The 21,422-nt window shown below is 45.6% G+C and overlaps 1 protein-coding gene across 1 annotated transcript in view; it reads left to right on the forward strand.

Moving 5' to 3' along the window:
• Positions 1–365: 365 nt before the first annotated feature.
• NEMP1 (nuclear envelope integral membrane protein 1) overlaps positions 366–21,422 on the forward strand; it is a gene marked incomplete at its 3' end in the record, with an annotated part of 28,189 nt that continues 7,132 nt past the window's right edge. Inside the window, exons 1-3 of the mRNA XM_081084603.1 lie at positions 366–574; positions 17,472–17,590; positions 18,979–19,198. Of these exons, the coding sequence (XP_080940729.1) occupies positions 448–574; positions 17,472–17,590; positions 18,979–19,198 (466 nt within the window). The 5' untranslated portion in view covers positions 366–447. The remainder of the gene's footprint in view (positions 575–17,471; positions 17,591–18,978; positions 19,199–21,422) is intronic.

The raw sequence follows: 21,422 nt of genomic DNA on the forward strand, positions 1-21,422 counted from the left end.
AAAGATCTCTCAGTTATAAGTTACCCTTAACAAAAAGATCGTGATAAAAAAGAAAGAAAACAGAAGGAACTTGAGACAGTTTCCATGGAAATATCAAGTTCGGTCAAGGAGGCCTCGCCCATTGTGATTTTCTATTGGCTAAGCTTACCATCAATCGCACCAGTTGTAAATAAACTGGAGACGGAAGCATGTTGTTAAGGGGTGGAATCTTCCTGTCGCCATTGCTAAAAGCGAGTTCTAATAGGCTGAAAGCTGCTGCTCCCGCCCTCTCGCGTCAGTTTCCAAGAGGCGGGATTATACGGTCCGCTAGGGACTGCGAGCTTGAAGCTCCTCCCATCCAATTGGTTGTTATGGGGCGGGTCTTGCAGGGGATAGGCTGCTGGCCCTGCCTGTTCGAGATTAGTTGCTGGGGAGGGACACGTGAGGAGGCGGTGGCGGGAGGCGACTATGGCGGGAGGCATGAAAGTGGCGGTCTCCCCTGCAGTGGATGCCCGGCCCTGGGGCGGAGGGCCCCGGGGCGGCGGGGCAGTGCGGCTGCTCCTGGTTCTCTCCGGATGCTTGGTCTGTGGCTCAGGTACTGCCCGGGGCAGCAGCTGTCAAGGGGGCTGGCTCCGAGGGAGTTACATTCAGAAAAGTGGGGAGCGGTCCCGGGCGAGGCCGGTCACTCTGCTGAGTGGCGCGGGCTTACGGGGAGAAAGAAGCTTGGTCGTCCGAGAATGGGCGCGGGTACTGAGTCAGGGCCTGGGGGGCGGCTTGGTGGCGGTGCCCTCAGTGGGGAGGAGCTTGGAGCCTTTTGGTGGAGACAGGAAGGGAGGCCCGAACTGGGCGAGAAGCGGTTCCCGGGACTGGGTCCGCTGCACGGGCCTCCTCGAGTTTTTTGGTTAAAAGGAGGGAAACTCGAGAACCATTCGGGGTAGGCAGAGCTGCCGCTGGAAAGGGAGCATCTCATTCATTCAGCACATTAGCAACACCTTCTGCGTGTGTGATGTGCCAGGACTCGGGCATGGGTGGCTGACACGCAGCAGTCATCTCTATCTAATGCAGTGGTTCTCAACCTTCCTAATGCCGCGACCCTTTAATACAGTTCCTCATGTTGTGGTGACCCCCAACCATAAAATTATTTTCGTTGCTACTTCATAACTGTAATTTTGCTACTGTTATGAATCGTAATGTAAATATCTGATATGCAGGATGTATTTTCATTGTTACAAATTGAACATAATTAAAGCATAGTGGTTAATCACAAAAACAATATTTAATTATATATTGTGAAATATTTATTTCTTAGGCGACCCCTGTGAAAGGGTCGTTCGACCCCCAAAGGGGTCGAGACCCACAGGTTGAGAACCGCTGATCGAATGTCTGCTGCCCTCTTAAGATCCTGGCCCCTGCAGGCCCTATGGAAGGGGCCTGAAGCTGTTACATTCCCATTTCAAAAACATAGATACAAGCGCCATTCAGCATGAATACGTTTCTTGTGGAAATTTAATTCCTCAGGCAAACTTGATACTTACTACTGGATAATTGGCATTGGACTGAGTTGGAAATTTTCCTTTTCTGCTCTAAATCAGAAAACCTAAAATTTAAAATTCTTCATAAATGCTATTTTTACTTCTATGGATAGATCACTTATTTAATGTTTATGAATTCAACATTTGGTTGCATATTTGTGGTGTTTCTACTGTTGTTTGGATATTAGCGGTGTTTCTCGCTCTTAATTTTAGATAACACTTTGTGTATATCTTTGTGTATAACTTTTATTGCATTTGGATATTTTTTAGATAGATTCTCAGAAATGAATTTACTAGATCAATAGCTAAAATATATTTAAGATCCCTGAAACATCTTGCTAAAGTACTTTACTGAAAAGATGTGCCAGTGTGTACCGCTATCAGCGATATTTACTTGTGACCCTTGACAGCACTGGAGACTGTAACACCTTTGCTAATTTGATAGATCGAAAATGGCATCTTAATGTACTTAGCATTTATTGCATTATTTGTGAGCATATTTCAACTGTTATTAGCTATTTAATTTTCTGTTTCGACTTTCAAGTCTTTTGGAGTGTGTTTCTGTCCTTTGTTTTTGGCTTATTTGTTGTGATTTTTATTTATTGGGATTTTTGTGGACTTTTAAAATCTTATTTGTATAAAGTTTTTTTATATATAAAGGATATAAATGTATTTATAATCTGTTTATTTATTGCCTCCCCCTTTCCTTTTCTTTTTTTAACCAGTTAACTGCCATGTGTCCAAAACGGAAACCGTCCCCACACACCACGATATTTTGAATTAAAAAAATCAACTTGCAATGAATATTATAAAAATAAATATATCACTCAAAATTCAGATGTTCTTGAATTATTTCAGCTGAAAATTCTCCCCAAAAATGATTTTAAAGTCGATCAGGGCTGCCACTTAGGGAAAACATTTTTAAAAATATATATTTTATTGATTTTTTCCAGAGAGGAAGGGAGAAGGATAGAGAGTCAAAAACATCGATGAGAGAGAAACATCAATCAGCTGCCTCCTGCACACCCCCTACTGGGGATGTGCCTGCAACCAAGGTACATGCCCTTGACCGGACAGGAACCTGGGACCCTCCAGTCCGCAGGCTGGCGCTCTATCCACTGAGCCAAACTAGTTAGGGCTAAAACTTTTTTTAATAGATGCTCTTGGCATGTGGGGAAGTTCCGTCACTTGCTTCTATAGACGCTTATGGCGTACAATGGTTTAAAATTCTCACCTGTGGACATGCTTAGAGGAACTGGGTGGAGGGCGGGGAGTGAGGGGAAGAGAGAAAGAGAGAAACTTATCGCTTGCCTTTTGCTCTTGCCCTGACTGGGGATTGAACCCACAACCCAGGTATGTGCTCTGACTAGGAATCAACAGGTAGCCATTCAGTGCACAGGACGACACTCAAACCAACTGAGCCACTCCAGCCAGGCTGCCCTCTTTTTTAAATAGAAGATTTTATTTTTTTTATGTGATCACTTGATTTTATTATTTAGGCTTATTTCCATTCATGCTTAAAGTGCCCTTCAGATTGAATTGACACTATTTTTTTGTGTGGTACAATTTGATTTTTTTATTTTACTTTTTAATCTATAATTAATGCTAGTATTTGGTGTGAGGTGAGGATCTAGATAGATTTTCTTTTCCAAATAACCAGTCCGTTGTCCCAAGCATCCCATTGGATAATAATTGCTAAACTCACTGACTTAAGGTGCTAGTTATTTTTTTTAATCCTCAACTGAGGATATTTTTTCCATTGATTTTTGTTTTTAGAGAGAGGGGAAGGGAGAGAGGAGAGGGAGAGGGAAAGAGAAACATTGATGTGAGAGAGACACATTGATTGGTTGCCTCCCACATGTGCCCCGAAAGGGGCTGGGGACAACTCTGTGCAACCAAGGTATTGCCCTTGGCTGGTGGACACTCTAACTGCTGAGTCAAACTGACAAATGCCTAAGGTGCTAGTTTTTAAGGAGGCTTTTTTTTTTTTTTAAATATATTTCATTGATTTTTTACAGAGAGAAAGGGAGAGGGATAGAGAGTTAGAAACAGCGACGAGAGAGAAACAACATCGATCAGCTGCTTAGGCACACCCCCTACTGGGCATATGCCCGCAACCAAGGTACATGCCCTTGACCGGAATCGAACCTGGGACCCTTGAGTCCGCAGGCTGATGCTCTATCCGCTGAGCCAAACCGGTTAGGGCTTTAAGGAGGCTTTTAAGTATGAACTGGATTACCTCCTTACAGAAATGAATAGGGGCTATTTAAGAATTAGAAGAGGTTATTTTCATAATTTTTTAGGGTCTGTTTTGGTCCTTACACATACTATGAATAATTTTCATCGTCTACTACCTATAGATATTAATTGGTCAGTGTTGTTGATTGAAAAGTAAGTTTGTAATGATCATAATTAAATATGAAGTTATTAACTTTGAATAGCTGCTTTATCCTCCTATATAATAAAAGGCTAATATGCAAATTATCCCCTTGACCAGGAGTTTGACCGGGGGGCAGGGCCGGCCAGCCAAAGGCCTGCAGTCCTCTCCCTGGCTGACCCCATCCTGATGGCCTGGATTGGGGTGGGCCAGCTGGACCCTACCTGTGCACGAATTTGTGCACCGGGCCTCTAGTAGGTAAATAAAATGAGTAAGTTGTGATTCACTAAATTCCAAGAAGGCATTTTTCTGAGAAGTTGACCTTTGGGCTCAGAAAGCATTTTCCTGAATATTTAATTCATTCTGCTTTTTTTTAAAAATATATTTTATTGATTTTTTACAGAGAGGAAGGGAGAGTGATAGAGAGTTAGAAACATCGATGAGAGAGAAACATTGATCAGCTGCCTCCTGCACATCTCCTACTGGGGATGTGCGCAACCCAGGTACATGCCCTTGACCGGATTCGAACCTGGGACCTTTCATTCCACAGGCTGATGCTATATCCACTGAGCCAAACCGGTTTCGGCCATTCTGCTTTTTAACATGCTGGCTAACTCACTTTAGGGAGGGAAAGAAAGTGCATGTCCTTTTGCCATCAGAAGCACAGGCTTTAACATGAACATTTTGACAACTTGTATAGGTTTCGGGCTCAATCCCCAGTGGGGATCAGTGATTCTCTCTCATCTTTGATGTTTATGTCTTTCCCTCCCCCTCTCTAAAATCAATAAAAACATATTTTTAAAAGTAAACAAAACATGTTGCTTTTTATAAAAGTTTTGTTTTTTAAAAAATTATGTTTTTTTATTGATTTCAGAGAGAGGAAAGGAGAGGGAGAGATAGAAACATCAATGATGAGAGAGAATCACTGATCGGCCACCTTGTGCATGCTCCCCACTGGGGATCGAGCCTCAATCCGGGGCAGGTGCCCCTGACTGGGAGTCAACCTGGAATCCAGCTGTGACCTCCTGGTTTATAGGTTGATGCTCAACCACTGAGCCACACTAGCTGGGCAAAAGTTTTATTTCTTTAGGAAAATGACATTGGAAATTTTTTTTTTTAAAATATATTTTATTGATTTTTTACAGAGAGGAAGGGAGAGAGATAGAGAGCTAGAAACATCGATGAGAGAGAAACATCGATCAGCTGCCTCCTGCACATCCCCCACTGGGGACGTGCCCGCAACCCAGGCACATGCCCTTGACAGGAATCGAACCCGGGACCTCTCAGTCCGCAGGCCGACGCTCTATCCACTGAGCCAAACCGGTTTCGGCGACATTGGAAAATTTTAGAGTTAGTTTTAAAACATTGTTACCTTTTCTTGGCATTCAGTGTTCCAAATGACCTATGTTAGTGATACATTATATTACCTGGTGCTGTGGGAAAGAAGGGGTTAATAAGTGTGAAACGTATTTTTTTTTAATTTGTAAATACAGTAGTTTTAAACGTCATATAACCTTACTCTTTTACAATCTCCAGAAGAAAATAAACTATTGATGAGTGCATTCTTTTAGCATATTTATGAGTGTGTTCTTTTAGTATATTTATTAGACAAATGTCAACAGGACTTTGAAAGGTTTCATTTTATGAAAGATAGGATTGGAGGAAATCCAAGTTAATATTGGGTTAAATCCTAGTAAGAAATTGATGGAGGGGTTCAGGACATGTCACTCTAAAATATCGTACCTTGGCACATTGAATATTTTAAGCTGAGGGAGTTTGAGGAAACAGCAGAAGCAGGGAGGTCACTGGAACCTCTCTTACTTTGCCCTTCTTCCCTGAAGCAGGCCATAAAGTCCTTATGTGAGCCCCGGCCGGGTGGCTCAGTTGGTTGGAACATCGTCCCATACACTGAAAGGTTGTGGATTTGATTCCTGGTCAGGGCACATACCTAGTTTGTGGGCTTGATCCCTGGTCCTGGTACTTACAGGAGGCAATTGATGGATGTTTCTCTCTCACATTGATGTTTCTTTCTCTCTCCTCCCTTTCTCTCTCTCTAAAATCAGTAAAAGCATATCCTTAGGTGAGGGTTAAAAAAAAAAAACCTCACGTGAGAGGTGCCCTCCCTATACCTGGAGGAAAGGAGCATCCTTGTCTCTGAAGACAAATGGACACTAAGAATCCTAACAAACAGGCCTTGCTCAGTTTCTCGTAGTTTACCACATTTACCTCATATTCCTTAACCCGTCCTGTTCTTTCAGATTGTCCACTCTTCATCAACCCAGGATAAAAAGTATATCAGTTTCGGGCTTCTTTAGGTCCTCGTTTCCTTATGAAGGCTTTGTGTGACTTAAACATTAATTTGTATGCTTTTCTGCCTTTGTCAGTTTAATTTGCAGGCCCAGCCAAGGCCCTAAGAGAGTTAAGGAAGACTTTTTCTCCCCTACAATATCAAGACTGATTTTTTTTTTTTTACTTGAGATATGATTCATATACCATAAAGCCCACCCTTTTCGGTTTTTAGTATATACACAAAGTTGTGCAATCATCACCACTAATTTCAGAATATGTCACCCATCCCAAATGAGACCCTATACACACCATAGCATTCACTTTCCATTCCTCTCTTCTCAGCCCCTGGCAAACACTAATCTACTTCCTGTTTCTGTGGATTTGCCTATTCTGGACATTTCGAATAAGTGGAATAATTCAATATGTGGCTTTTTTTTTTTAGTCTGGATTCTTCCACTAATTATAATGTTTTCAGGGTTCATCCATATTCTAGTGTGTATCAGTACTTCTTTTTATGGCTGAACTAGAGGCCCAGTGCACGAAATTTGTGTGGTCCTTCAGCCCGGCCTGCACCCTCTCGCAATCCGGGACCTCTGGCTCAGCCGTGGGCAAACTACGGCCCGCGGGCCGGATCCGGCCCGTTTGAAATGAATAAAACTAAAAAAAAAAAAAAAAAAAAGACCGTACCCTTTTATGTAATGACTAGGGGCCCGGTGCACGAAATTCGTGCACTGGGTGTGGGGGTGGGGGAGAGAGTGTCCCTCAGCCCAGCCTGCCCCCTCTCACATACTGGGAGCCCTCAGGCGTTGACCCCCATCACCTTCCGATCACCTGATCGGCCCCTTGCCCAGGCCTGACGCCTCCGCCAGAGGTGTCAGGCTTGGACAGGGGACCCCCATCTCCCCCCGATCACTGGCTCTGGCCCCCGCCCAGGCCTGAGGCCTCTGGCCCAGGAATCATGCCTGGGCAGGGGACTCCCATCTCCCTCTGATCGCTTGCTCCACCCCCCGCCCAAGCCTGACGCCTCTGACCCAGGCTTCAGGCCTGGGCAAGGGGACCATCATATCCCCCCAACCCCCGGCTCCGCCCCCCACCCAGGCCTGATGCCTCGGCCAGAGGAGTTGACCCTCATCACCCTCCGATCACCAATCACCGGATCGGCCCCTTGACCAGGCCTGAGGCCTCCGGCAGAGGTGTCAGGCCTGGGCAGGGGACCCCCAGCTCCCCGCGATTGCAGGCTCCGCCCCTGCCCAGGCCTAACGCCTCTGGCCTAGGTGTCCGGCCCAGGTAGCGGGAACCTGCAGTGGCAGTGGGGGGCGCCACGATCGTGGGCTTCGCTTTAGGCCCAGGCAAGGGACCCCTAGCTCCTGGGACTGCCAGCTTCGACCGTGCCCAGCTCCCATCGCTGGCTCCACCCCTACTTCCTGCTCTCACTGGCCAGGGCGGCAAAGGTGCCTGATTCTCCGATCATGGCTGGGGGGGCCGCCTTTGCCCTGCCCTCCCCCAGCTCTTAGCTCCCCCCTGGGTTTCCGATCACTGTCAGTGGCAGGGGGCTTCTTCCTGCTTTCCCTTTCGCCTCCCTGCATTGTGCCTACATATGCAAATTAGCCGCCATCTTGTTGGCAGTTAACTGCCAATCTTAGTTGGCAGTTAATTTGCATATAGCCCTGATTAGCCAATGAAAAAGGTATCGCCGTACGCCAATTACCATTTTTCTCTTTTATTAGTGTAGATGTTTACTTTGAATTTATATTAGTGCACACAAACACTCCATCCATGCTTTTGTTCCCGCCCTCTGGTCCAGTTTAAGAACCCATTGTGGCCCTCGAGTCAAAAAGTTTGCCCACCCCTGGTCTGGCTCCTAACCGCTCACCTGCCTCCCTGCCTGATCACGCCCCTAACTGCTTGCTCCCCTGCCAGCCTGATTGTCCCTAACTGCCTCTGCCTCGCCCCCCCTCCGCCCCCCCGCTGTGGCTTTGTCTGGAAGGAAGTCAGACGTCCAGAAGATGTCCGGTCAATCTGGTCTAATTAGCATATTACCCTTTTATTAGTATAGATAATATCCCGTTGTATGCATATACCAAGTTTGTTTACCCATTGATTAATAGGTGGACATTTGGGTTGCTTCCACTTTTTGGTTATTATGGATATTGCTGCTAAGTATATTTGTGTACAACTTTTTGTATAAACATTATGTTTTCGTTTCTCTTGGGTGTATACATAGAGGTGGAATTGCTGGGTCATATAATAACTCTATGTTTAACTTTTTTTAATTTTTTTATTTTTTTAAATATATTTTATTGATTTTCTACAGAGAGGAAGGGAGAGAGACAGAGAGTTAGAAACATCGATGAGAGAGAAACATCGATCAGCTGCCCCCTGCACATCTCCCACTGGGGATATGCCCGCAACCCAGGCACATGCCCCTGACCGGAATCGAACCTGGGACCCTTCAGTCCGCAGGCCGACGCTCTATCCACTGAGCCAAACTGGTTTCGGCAATGTTTAACTTTTTGAGGAACTGCTAAACTGTTTTCCAAAGAAGCTGCATCATTTTACTTACCCGGTAGCAATGTCTGAGGGTTCCAGTTTCTCCACATCCTCCCTAACACTTGTTAATGTCCTCATTTTGATTATAGCCATCCTAGTTAGTGTGAAGTGGTATTTTATTGTGGTTTGAGTCGCACTTTCCTAATGACTAGTGATGTTGAGCCTCTTTTTATGTGCTTTATTGGCCATTTGTATATCTTCTTTTTCCCCCTCAATTTTATTTTGTATGGTTCAGTTATACAGCTTAGGGATTAGATAATCATATATTTACATACTTTACTCAATATTTCCAGTACCCCAGCTAGCACCAGACATAGTTATTGCAACATTATTGGCTATACTTCTTATGCTCTACTTACAACCCCCTTAACTATTTTGTAACTACCAATTTATACTTCTTAATGCCTTCACCTCTATCACCCAACCCCCAAACTTCCTTCCCTCTGGCAACCACCAGGTTGCTTTTTGTGTCTATGAGTCTTTTCAGTTTTGTTTGTTTATTTTGTTTTTTAGATTCCATATAAGTGAAATCATATGGTATTTGTCTTTCTCTGACTGACTTATTTCACTGAGCATAATAACCTGTAGGTTTGTGTATGCTGTTGGAAATGATAAGATTTCACTCTTTTTTATGGCCAAGTAATATTCCATTGTATATGTGTACTATACTTTTTTTATCCCTCATCTATTGATGGGTACTTGGGTTGCTTCCATATCTTGGCTATTGTAAATAATGCTACAATGAACATAGAGGTACATATATTCTTTCGAATTACTGTTTTTTGTGTGTGTTGGGTTTTTTCTAAATATCCAGAAGTGGAATCGCTGACTCATAAGGCAGGTCCATTTTGAATTTCTTTTTTTAAAAATATATATTTTTATTGATTTTTTTCACAGAGAGCACCTCTCACATGAGTTTTTTTTTTTTTTTTTTAACCCTCACCTAAGGATATGCTTTTACTGATTTTAGAGAGAGAGGAAGGGAAGAGAGAGAAAGAAACATCAGTGTGAGAGAGAAACATCCATCAATTGCCTCCTGTAAGTACCAGGACCAGGGATCATAAAAATATATGTTTTATTGATTTATTTCACAAACAAATCCCAGAGAGGAAGGGCGAGGGATAGAGAGTTATAAATATCAATGAAAGAGAAACATAGATCTGCTGCCTCCTGTACACTCCCTATTGGGATGTGCTCACAACCAAGGTACATGCCCTTGACCGGTCTCGAACCTGGGATCCTTCAGTCCACAGGCCGACGCTGTATCCACTGAGCCAAACTGGTTAGGGCCGTTTTTAATTTCTTGAAGAAACTCCATACTATTTTCCATAGTGTCTGCACGAATCTGCATTCCCACCAATAGTGCATGAGGGTTCCCTTTTCTCCACATCCTCACCATTGTATATTTTCTTTGGAGAAATGTCTATTCAAGTCCTTTGCCCATTTAAAAAATTGGTTATTTCTCTTTTTGTTGTTGAGTTTAGTCTTTTGTTATGTATTCTAGATGTTAGACCCTTATCAGATATATGGTTTGTAAATATTTTCTCCCATTTTGTGGGTTGTACTTTCAAAACAACACAGGCTTTTAATTTTTATGAAGTCTGATTTATTTTTTATTTTCATTTTTTGCTATGCTTTAGTGTCATATATAAGAAACCATTGCCTAATCCAAGGTCCCGAAAATTTACACCTGTGTTTTCTTTCTATTAAGCGTTTTACAGTTTTTGCTCTTACATTTAGGCTTAAGACTGAATTTAACTTCAAAATTAGACTTAGCTTTTACCCTAAAACAATTTTGGATTGGTGGGCATCATTGCCTTTTGTGTGTGTAACTTTGGCTTCCTAATGTTTGGTTGAGGATTTTGTGTTTTTATGGCTTTTGTGTGTGTTTGTTTTTAGTTTGTTTAAATCTACCCACCTTTAGATTAAGACCCAGAGAGATAACTGCATTTCTACTTAAAGTAGCACTTACTAAATTGCTAAGTACAATATAGAACTCAAGGGAGAAGTTACTTAAATGTTTTGTGGTAAAGAAGGTAGCTTGCACAATTTGAGTGGGAAGACATGAAAGAGTGGTCATTTTTTAAAAAAATAGTTGTTTTTGTTTTTGTTTTTTTGTCTTTTTATTTTTTTATTTTTATTGCTTAAAGTATTACAAAGGGTACCACACATATCTCCCTTTTTCCCCCGCCCTTGAAAAAAATAGTTTTTTAATTGATTTTTTTAGAGAGAGAGGTATGGAGAGAGAGAGCAAGAGAGAGAGAAGAGAGAAAAACATAGATTGGATACATCCTCTCTCACACTTCCCACTGGGGTACCAAACAGGCAACCCTGGCATGTGCCCTGACCAGAGTTGAACTGGTGACCTCTTGGTGCAAGGGGCAATGCTCAATCCACTGAACCACACCAGGGCTGGGCGAGAGTGGTCAGTTTTATTTTTTAATATACTTTTATTGATTTCAGAGAGGAAGGGAGAGGGAAAGAGAGATAGAAACATCAATGATGAGAGAGAATCATTGATCAGCTGCCTCCTGCATGCCCTCCACTGGGGTTCGAGCTTGCAACCCGGGCATGTGCCCTTGACTGGAATCGAACCTGGGACCCTTCAGTTCGCAGGCCGATGCTCTGTCCACTGAGCCAAACCAGCTAGGGCTCACTTTTATTTTTTTTTTTATTTTTTATTTTTTTAAAATATATTTTATTGATTTTTTTACAGAGAGGAAGGGAGAGAGATAGAGAGTTAGAAATATCGATGAGAGAGAAACATCGATCAGCTGCCTCCTGCACATCTCCCACTGGGGATATGACTGCAACCCAGGTACATGCCCTTGACTGGAATCGAACCTGGGACCTTTCAGTCCGCAGACCGATGCTCTTATCCACTGAGCCAAACCGGTTTCGGCTCACTTTTATTTTTTTAAATATGTTTTTACTGACTTCAGAGAGAGGAAGGGAGAGGGGAAGAGAGAGAGAAACATCAATGCTGAGAGAGAAACTTTAATCAGCTGCCTCCTGCATGCCCCCTACTGGGGATTAAACCCTCAACCTGGGCATGTACCCTGACCAGGAATCGAACCATGACCTCCTGATTAATGGGTCGATGCTCAACCAATGAAGAGTGGTCACTTTTAAACTTTAAATTAACTGAGATTGAATACAGAACTCCTGAGGGGCAGGATGTTCTGTTTTGGTAAAACCAAAGGCAGTGCATATATTCATTGGCTGTTCTTAAAACTTGAAACAAATAGCAGGAAGAAAGCAACTTTGCAATCTTTTTTGTATTGCTTAAAGTAATATGTATGTGTGTGTGTGTGTGTGTGTGTATGTATATGTATATATATATATATATATATATATATATATATATGTATATATATATATATATATAATCTACACTAATAAAAGACAAAGATGCTAATTGTACCTTGTCTACACCCCAACCCATGCCCACCAGCCAGTCAGAGCGACTATATGCAAATTAACCCAACCAAGATGGCAGCCGGCAGCCACGGAGCTGGAGCAAGCAAGAGGCTTGGTTGCCCGGGCGATGGAGGAAGCCAAGCTTCCCGCCTGCCCTGAGCTGGCTGTGGCCTCCGCTCATGGCAACAAAGTTTTTATAGAAGACAAATAAATCCCAGATACCTGCTTCTAGCCAGCCTCCACTGGGAGCTTGGGTGGCTGGGGTCGTGGCCAGCCTGCAAACAGCCATCAGCCCCTCACCCAGGATGGCCACAACCTCATGGGGTGAGGGTCCCTACTGTGGGGCTTGGCCAGCCTGCAAACTTCCATCAGCCATTCACCCAGGCTGGCCAGGCACTCCAGTGGGGACCCCCACACTGAAGGTGCTGTGGCCAGTCTGCAAACAGCCATCAGTCCCTCACCCAGGCTGGCCAGGCAGTCCTATATAATAAAAGGGTAATATGCAGCCGAAGCCGGTTTGGCTTAGTGGATAGAGTGTTGGCCTGCGGACTGAAGGGTCCCAGGTTCGATTCTGGTCAGGGGCATGTGCCTGGGTTGTGGGCGCGTCCCCAGTGGGGGATGTGCAGGAGGCAGCTGGTCGATGTTTCTCTCTCATTGATGTTTCTAACTCTCTGTCTCTCTCCCTTCCTCTCTGTGGAAGATCAATAAAATATATTTAAAAAAAAAGAGGGTAATATGCAAATTGACCCTAACAGCAGAACGACTGGGAATGACTGGTCACTATGAGACACACTGACCACCAGGGGGCAGATGCTCAATGCAGGAGATGCCCCCTGGTGGTCAGTGCGCTCCCACATGGGGAGCTCTGCTCAGCCACAAGCCAGGCTGCCAGCTGCCAGTACAGCAGTGGTGGCGGGAGCCTTTCCCACCTCCTCAGCAGCGCTAAGGATGTCCAACTGCAGCTTAGGCCTGCTCCCCGCTGGCAAGTGAACATCCCCCGAGGGCTCTTGGGCTGCCAGAGTGATGTCTGACTCCTAGCTTAGGCCCAATCCCCCAGGGAGCGGGCCTAAGCCAGCAAGTGGTCATCCCCCGTGGGGTCCCAGACTGCAAGGGGCACAGGCCGCGCTGAGGGACCTCCTCCCCAAGTGCACAAATTTTTGTGCACTGGGCCTCTAGACCTATCTAATAAAAGACAAAAAGGGTAATTAACCATACCTCCGCTACGCTTCCCATTGGCTAATCAGGGCGATATGCAAATTAATTGCCAACAAAGATGGTGGCCGGCAGCCACGAAGCTGAAGCGAACATGAGGTTTGCTTGCTCCAGTGATGGAGGAAGCCAAAGTTCTCCGCCTGCCGTGGCCTGGCTCTGAGCCCGAAAGCAACAGAGTTTCAATTATAGAAGCTAAACAAACCCCAGGTACCTGCTTTCAGCAGGCCATGGCCTCAGAGCTGGAGCGAGCAGGAAGGCAACAGTGTTTCAATTATAGAAGCTAAACAACCCCAGATACCTGACTTCAGCTGGCCACGGCCTCAGAGCTGGGAGCGCCAGTGACGGCAACAATATTTCAATTATAGAAGGTAAATAAATCCCAGAATAAAAAAAGAAAGAGAAAAAAAGGAGAGGCTGGGAGCTTCAGTCGCCCGCCAGCCTGAAAACGGCCCTCAGCCCCTCACCCAGACTGGCCAGGCACCCCTAAAGGGGGTGTGACCAGCTGCAAACAGCCATCAGCCGCCAGGCACCCCAGTGGGACCCCCACCCTGATCTGGGACACCCTTCAAGGCAAACCAGCTGGCCCCCACCCATGCACCAGGCCTCTATCCTATATAGTAACAGGGTAATATGCAAACTGACCCTAACAGCAGAAAGACTGGGAATGACTGGTCACTATGACACACAATGACCACCAGGGGGCAGATGCTCAATGCAGGAGCTGCCCTCTGGTGGTCAGTGCGCTCCCACATGGGGAAGCTCTGCTCAGCCACGAGCCAGGCTGATGGCTGCCAGTACAGCGGTGGTGGTGGGAGCCTCTCCTGCTTCCTCAGCAGTGCTAAGGATGTCTGACTGCAGCTTAGGTCTGCTCCCTGCTGGCAAGTGGACATCCCCCGAGGGCTGCCGGGCTGCCAGAGGGATGTCTGATTGCCATCTTAGGCCCAATTCCCCGGGGAGCAGGCCTAAGCCAGCAAGTGGTCATCCCCCGAGGGGTCCCAGACTGCGAGAGGGCACAGGCCGGGCTGAGGGCCCTCCCCCCCCCCAAGTGCACAAATTTTTGTGCACCGGGCCTCTAGTCCTATCTAATAATAGACAAACATGGTAATTAACCGTACCTCTGACACGCTTCCCATTGGCTAATCAGGGTGATATGCAAATTAACTGCCAACCAAAATGGCAGCCGGCAGCCATGCAGCTGAAGCGAACAGGAAGCTTGATTGCTCCAGTGATGGAGGAAGCCAAGGTTCCCTGCCTGCCTTGCCGGCCTCTGAGCTGCACTCTAAGCAACTATGTTGCAATTATAGAAGCTAAACAAAACCCAGATACCTGCTTTCAGCCATCAGAGCTGCAGCAAGCAGGACCAAAGCAATGTTGCAATTATAGAACCCAAACAAACCCTAGATTCCTGCTTTCAGCAGCCGAGGCCTCAAGCTGGAGCCGGCCTCAGAGCTAAAGCCGGCTCTCAGCTCCAGTGATAGCCATAGAAGGTAAATAAATCCCAGAATAAAAGAAAAAAAGGAGAGGTTGGGAGCTACAGTTTCCTGCCAGCCTGAAAACGGCCCTCAGCCCCTCACCCAGACTGGCCAGGCACCCTAGTGGGGACCCCCACCCTGAAGGAGGTGTGACCAGCTGCAAACAGCCATCAGCCTCTCACCGAGGCTGGCCAGGCACCCAAGCGGGACCCCCACACTGATCCAGGACACCCTTCAGGGCAAACCAGCCGGCCCCCACCCGTGCACCAGGCCTCTATCCTATATAGTAAAAGGGTAATATGCCTCCCAGCATATTACCGCTGGGATCAGCGGAGCCGCGAGGCCTCCCGAACCCGGGATCAGTGGAGCTGCGAGGCCTCACTGCCCCTGTGTCAAGCGGAGCCAAGAGGCCTCCCAGCACTGGGATCAGCGGAACCGCGAGGCCTCCTGGCCCCTGGAGCAGCGTGACAAGGGGCAGCGCCCAAACCCCCTGATTGCCCTGCGGCTCTGTGTGTGACAGGGGGCGGGGCCACAACCTCCCTATCCGCCCTGCTCTGTTCGTGACAGGGGAAGGCGCCCCAACCCCCTGATCAGCCCTGCTCTGTACCTGATAGGGGGGAGCTCCCCAACCCCCTGATCGGCCCTGGTCTGTGTATGACAGGGTGCGGCGCCCCAACCTCCCCATGGGCCCTGCTCTGTGTGTGACGGGGTGGAGCCGCAACCTCCCCATCGGCCCTGCCCTGAGTGTGACGGGGGGAGTGCTCCAACCCCCTGATCGGCCCTGCTCTGTGGGTGACAGGGGGCGGCGCCCCAACCCCCTGATTCGCCCTGCTCTGTGTGTGACAGGGGGTGGTGCCCCAACTCCCCTATTGGCCCTACTCTTTGCGTGATGGGGTAGCTCCCCAACCCCCTGATGGGCCCTGCTCTGTGCGTGACAGGGGGCAGCGCCCCAAGCCCCCTGATCAGCCCTGCTCTGTGCGTGACGGGGTGGCGCCGCAACCTCCCCATCGACCCTGCCTTGAGTGTGACAGTGGGCGGCGCCCCAACCCCCCAATCGGCCCTACCCTGAGCGTGACTGGGGGTGGCATCGCAACCTCCCGATCCGCCCTGCTCTGTGCATGACAGGGGGCGGCGCCCCAACTCCCCAATCGGCCCTGCTCTGAGCCAGACCAGGGGCTGCACCTGGGGATTGGGCCTGCCCTCTGCCACCCGGGAGCGGGCCTAAGCCAGCAGGTCGTTATCTCCCGAAGGGTCCCAGACTGTGAGAGGGCACAAGTGGGGCTGAGGGACACCCTCCCCCGCGCCAGTACACAAATTTTTGTGCACCGGGCCTCTATTAATATATATAAAACCCCAAGTAACAGGTTGCTATGATGTGCACTGACCACCAGGGGGCAGATGCTCAATGCAGGAGCTGCCCCCTGGTGGTCAGTGCATTCCCACAGCAGGAGTGCTGCTCAGCTGACAGGTGCCAGACGCAGGGCTCATGGCTGGCCCTGCCTCTGGCCTCCATGGCAGTGCTACTGAGCCGCCTGGTGCAGCAGGGCTGGGATGAACGGGATTGGTGCAGTGCCCAACATGCCGCTTAATGCACTACTACATCCCTCAAGGGATGTCAGACTGCTGGTTTTGGCCTAATCCCCACAGGCCAGGCCAAACTGGCAGTCCAACATCCCCTGAGGGGTCCCGGATTGCAAGAGGGTGCAGGCCAGGCTGAGGAACCCCACCAGTGAAGTTCATGCATGGAGAGGGGATCCTTCAGCCCAGCCTGCACCTTCTCGCAATCTGGGACTCCTCAGGAAATGCCCCTCTTGCAATCTGGGACTTCTGGCTCCTAACCGCTGGCCTCTGCCTGCCTGCCTGATCACCCCTAACCACTCTGCCTGCTTCCCCAATCACCCTAACTGCTTGCCTGCCTGCCTCATCTCACCTAACTGCCTCTGCCTTGGCCCCCAGCACTGCGGCTTCGTCCAGAAGGACTTCCAGAAGGTCGTTCAGCTGTCCAGTCTAATTAGCATATTATGCTTTTATTATTATAATCATTGTCAATTCTGTTCATCCTACCTGAGAAAGAGATAGAGAAAAAACACGAGATGAGGTTACTTTGGCTTTGCCTTTTTAACGGATACAGGACCTGGGTGTGAATCTCAATTAAGCTAATTTGACTTTAGGCAAATTCGTCTTTTTTTTGTTGTTAACCCTCATCCGAGGATATCCTCCCCCCCCCCCCATTGATTTTTAAAATATATATATTTTTATTGGTTTCAGAGAGGGAGAGAGAGAGAGAAACATCCATGATGAGAAAGAATCATTGATTGGCTGCCTCCTGGGGGTTGAGCCCGCAACCCAGGCACGTGCCCTTGACTGGAGGGTTAAATGAGATTGCATACTGTCTTAACACTAAATAGTAGCTTTCCTTATTACTTATTCTGGGTTAATGACTATTTGTAATATCTAAATAAAATTCGACAGAAATAAGACTATCTTATTTCTCTCTTATTTCAGTTATCTTGTTTCTCAGTCACTGACATTTTAACCTCAACTTTAAGAAAGTGGTCAGTTTAAATCTTTATGAAATGAGTTAATAGTTATTAACTTGTTCTGTTACATTTAATTCTTATTTTCTTTCTTTGCATAAAGTTGAAATTAATGTGGTCATGCTTCAGGAATCTCGAGTTTATACTGTGACTGCCAGGCAACAATTCTGTTATGAAAATGTGCTTATCCCAAAGTGGCATGATATATGGACACGGATACAGGTAATAATTTGGAGGCTCCTGGAAGGGGCAGCTTTTGTGAATGTTTGTCTGTATTAGTGAGTTCTTTGACACTCTATCTGTAGCACACAATTTTTATTTAATTTTTTAAAATATATTTTTATTGATTTCAGAGAGGAAGGGAGAGGGAGAGAGAGATAGAAACATCAATGACGAGAGAGAATCATTGATCAGCTGCCTCCTGAACACCCCCTTCTGAGGATCAAGCCCGCAATCCGGGCATATGCCCTTGACTGGAATCCAACTGAGGACCCTTCAGTCCACAGGTTGAGGCTCTATCCACTGAGCCAAACCAACTAGGAACACACACAAGTTTTTATAAAGTATTATTAACAACCTTGACAGGGTTGAGATTATCCTGAATTGTGTTTTCATCAATAAGCATTTTTTCCTATTTATGTTCCTCTCTCTGCTCGTTTAAGTAGCCTATAATGCTTGACCCTGAGGTAAACTTCCTCCTTTTCCCAAAGAAACTTCTTTCTTCTCTTGCCCTTTTCTTTTTACACACACACACACACACACACACACACACATACACACACGCACACCCTACACATCTTTTCTTTTTAAAGGCCTTCTGCCTTCTTTGGCCTGGAAACTGTCGTGTGTTTGTCAGGATGTAAATAAGCTCTTTTGCCTTGCTGCTCTTATTTTTATTCTACACAGGATGTTTCATAAGCCTCCTGAACTGAAGTTTCCCCTTGATAGAATGAATGACTTTGGTCTCATTTATTTCATAATGCCATTAAACCACCTGGCAAGGCAAGAGTGTCTGGCTGTAATAGTGATTGAACAAAATGAGTCCTTTTGAAAATGGTGCTACTTTCATAAGCATAGTTACTAATAAGGGCATTTGTTGTTCACATCAGAAACATCAGGGTGGGCTTGTGGGTTTCTTTTTTTAATTCTCTTTTTTTTATTGTCTGATATAAAAATCATATTCCATCTGGGGCAAATTATAAGCAACATGTACCCATAATCAGTGATTTGTGACAAAGCGTTGAATTTCTCAGCCTGTCATTATGGGAAACCTTTTTGGGGCTGTTTATGCTTGGCAATTTTCTTAATATTATAGACCCTGGCTTTGTATGATCTCTTATAAATAGCTGTATTGTGGAAGTCTTTTTCCTCCCTATGTTCAGGCCTAATAGTAGATTCAGATCATGTTAACAACAAGACATTCTAACAGCTGCCTCTCTATACCATGTGCAATGATATTTGTCCAATTATGTTTTAGCCACTGCATCTCTATATTTCTCATAAGCCTTATGGAAAACTAGTGCCATTTCTGATTTAGATATTTACTTTACAGTTTTGTGTTAATTTAAAATTTTTATTTGTGAAAAATTCATTCCTATTTTGTGTTACAGATTCGGGTAAATAGTTCCAAACTGGTACGAGTCACCCAGGTGGAGAATGAGGAGAAACTGAAGGAGCTAGAGCAGTTTAGTATCTGGAACTTTTTTTCCTCCTTTTTAAAAGAGAAATTGAATGACACCTATGTTAATGTGGGACTGTACAGCACAAAAACCTGCCTCAAAGTTGAGATTATAGAGGAAGACACCAAGTACAGTGTCACTGTGACCCGCAGTAAGTCTTACCTGTGTTTTTATGATGAATTCTATAGTGAGAAGGGACTGAACTTTGGAGGGTATAATTAGTGAGAAAGAGAAGTCAGCCCAAGATAATTCCATTTTGGTTCTGATTATAACCTGAGTTCACTACTGCTCCAAACAGTTTAGAGAAACTCCACCCCACATAAAGCCCTAGAATTGAGACTTCACATTAGATCATTGTAAGTACCTCCTTACCTAGAATTGTGAAGATGCACATTCTTAATTCTTCCAATGGCTCTGACCTGATATTCCTAGTATTTCTCAGAGTATAAAAGATGTATTTCTGCCTTCTGGGCACTTCTAGACAAAGGTAGATGTCCCGAAATATACAGGTCTACATTTGAAGACACGAACGGTTAAATAATAAAAACTGAAGACCCCTAGCCAGTTTGGCTGAGTGGATAGAGCAGTGATGGCGAACCTTTTGAGCTCGGCTTGTCAGCATTTTGAAAAACCCTAACTTAACTCTGGTGCAGTGTCACATATAGAAATTTTTTGATATTTGCAACCATAGTAAAACAAAGATTTATATTTTTGATATTTTATATATTTAAATGCCATTTAATAAAGAAAAATCAACCAAAAAAATGAGTTCGCGTGTGATCTCTGACACTCGTGTCATAGGTTTGCCATCACTGGGATAGAGCATCGGCCTGTGGACTAAAGAGTCCCGGGTTCGATTCCAGTCAAGGGCACATGCCCGGGTTGCAGGTTCGATCCCCAGTAGGGTGTGTGCAGGAGGCAGCCGATTAAGGATTCTGTCTCATCATTGATGTTTCTCTCTCTCTCCCCCTCTCCCTTCCAATCAATATATATATTGATTTCAGTTCTGCCTTTCTTCAGAACTGAATATTAGTACTTCATAAGTAAAAAGTATTTGTGGAATGATAAATATGAAGATCACTGCAATTTAAGGCTTACTCAGTGGAACTGGGAGAAGCCCTCCCTTCTCTGAATGTCTGAGAAAGTTTCACAGAGGAGGTGGATCATTATCCTGTTGAATTCTCTGTGACTTTTGGTCTCTCCCTGGTTACCACCCAGGGTCCTGGATTGTGAGTAGTGGAAAGATTCTTGGGTTTTGCTACAAAATAGTTTGTGCCTTCTAATTGCCCCAGGGTTTCACAGTTCTTTGGATTGGCCTGTTGTGTTTTTTGTTGTTGTTCTTGCTTGGTTGGTTGGTTGGTTTTTGTATTTCTTTTACATTTACTGATCTTTTTTTTATCCTATTCCGTTTGTGGACCTCCCCTAAACTCAGCTCTTGAATGTGAAGGTGTGGGAGGGTCTTGCATGCCCCTAAGGGGCCTCTGCTTGGGCCCCCTGGTCCTGAGTGAACTGTGTTTGAGTGTAGGTTTTTCCAACACAGTTGTTGTATAGCGAAGGGAAGTAAATGGTGGTGTTGGGCCAGAAGAACAGCCAGTTAGAGAACAACAGAAGGCCCTTATCCAAAGTTCTAGGGCTAGGCAAATCTGTTAAGTCCCAGCCTGAGTGACTTAAGGCTTGAAAACCAGAGTGGTGGAGACCTCTTGTGGGCAATTGCATGAAGTGCTGATGCCACTATGCCTGGCTCTATCCAAAGCAACGCTTGGTTTCTTTTAGCCTTGGTGTAGGCAGCCAAAATAAAAATAAGATCTTCAGGAAAGTAGAGGTTAGACAGAGACCTAATTACCCTTTCTCTTTGGAAGGGTGTCCCAGCTTTGTGTGGAATTTATAATGCTATTTAGGTGGACTCTTTGTATTTATTTTATTAGCTGACCAATAATGCCAGCGTTGCCTTTTATTCTACCCAATAACTCCCTCTTATCCATGGTTTCACTTTCTGTGGTTTCAGTTACCTAAATTGTGTGCTGTTCTGGGTAGCGGGATAAAATCTTGTACTATCCCATCTGGATATGAATTGTCCCTTTGTCCAGTGCACCCACGCTGTATACCCTGTCCTCCTGTTGGCCACTTAGTAGCCATCTGGGTTATCAGATTGACTGTCACGATTGACTGTCCCCATATTGCAATGGTTGTGTTCGAGTAACCCTTAGTTTATTTAATAATGGCCCCAAAGCACAGAAGTAGTGATGCTAGTAATTTGGATATACCGAAGAGAAGCTGTGAAGTGCTTCCTTTAAGTGAAAAGGTGAAAGTTACTGACTTAATAAGTATGCTGAGGTTGCTGAGATAAACGGTAAGAATGAATCTTCTATCCATGA

Source organism: Myotis nattereri (assembly GCF_964212035.1).
Source record: "Myotis nattereri genome assembly, chromosome: 2".
Lineage (NCBI taxonomy): Eukaryota > Metazoa > Chordata > Mammalia > Chiroptera > Vespertilionidae > Myotis > Myotis nattereri.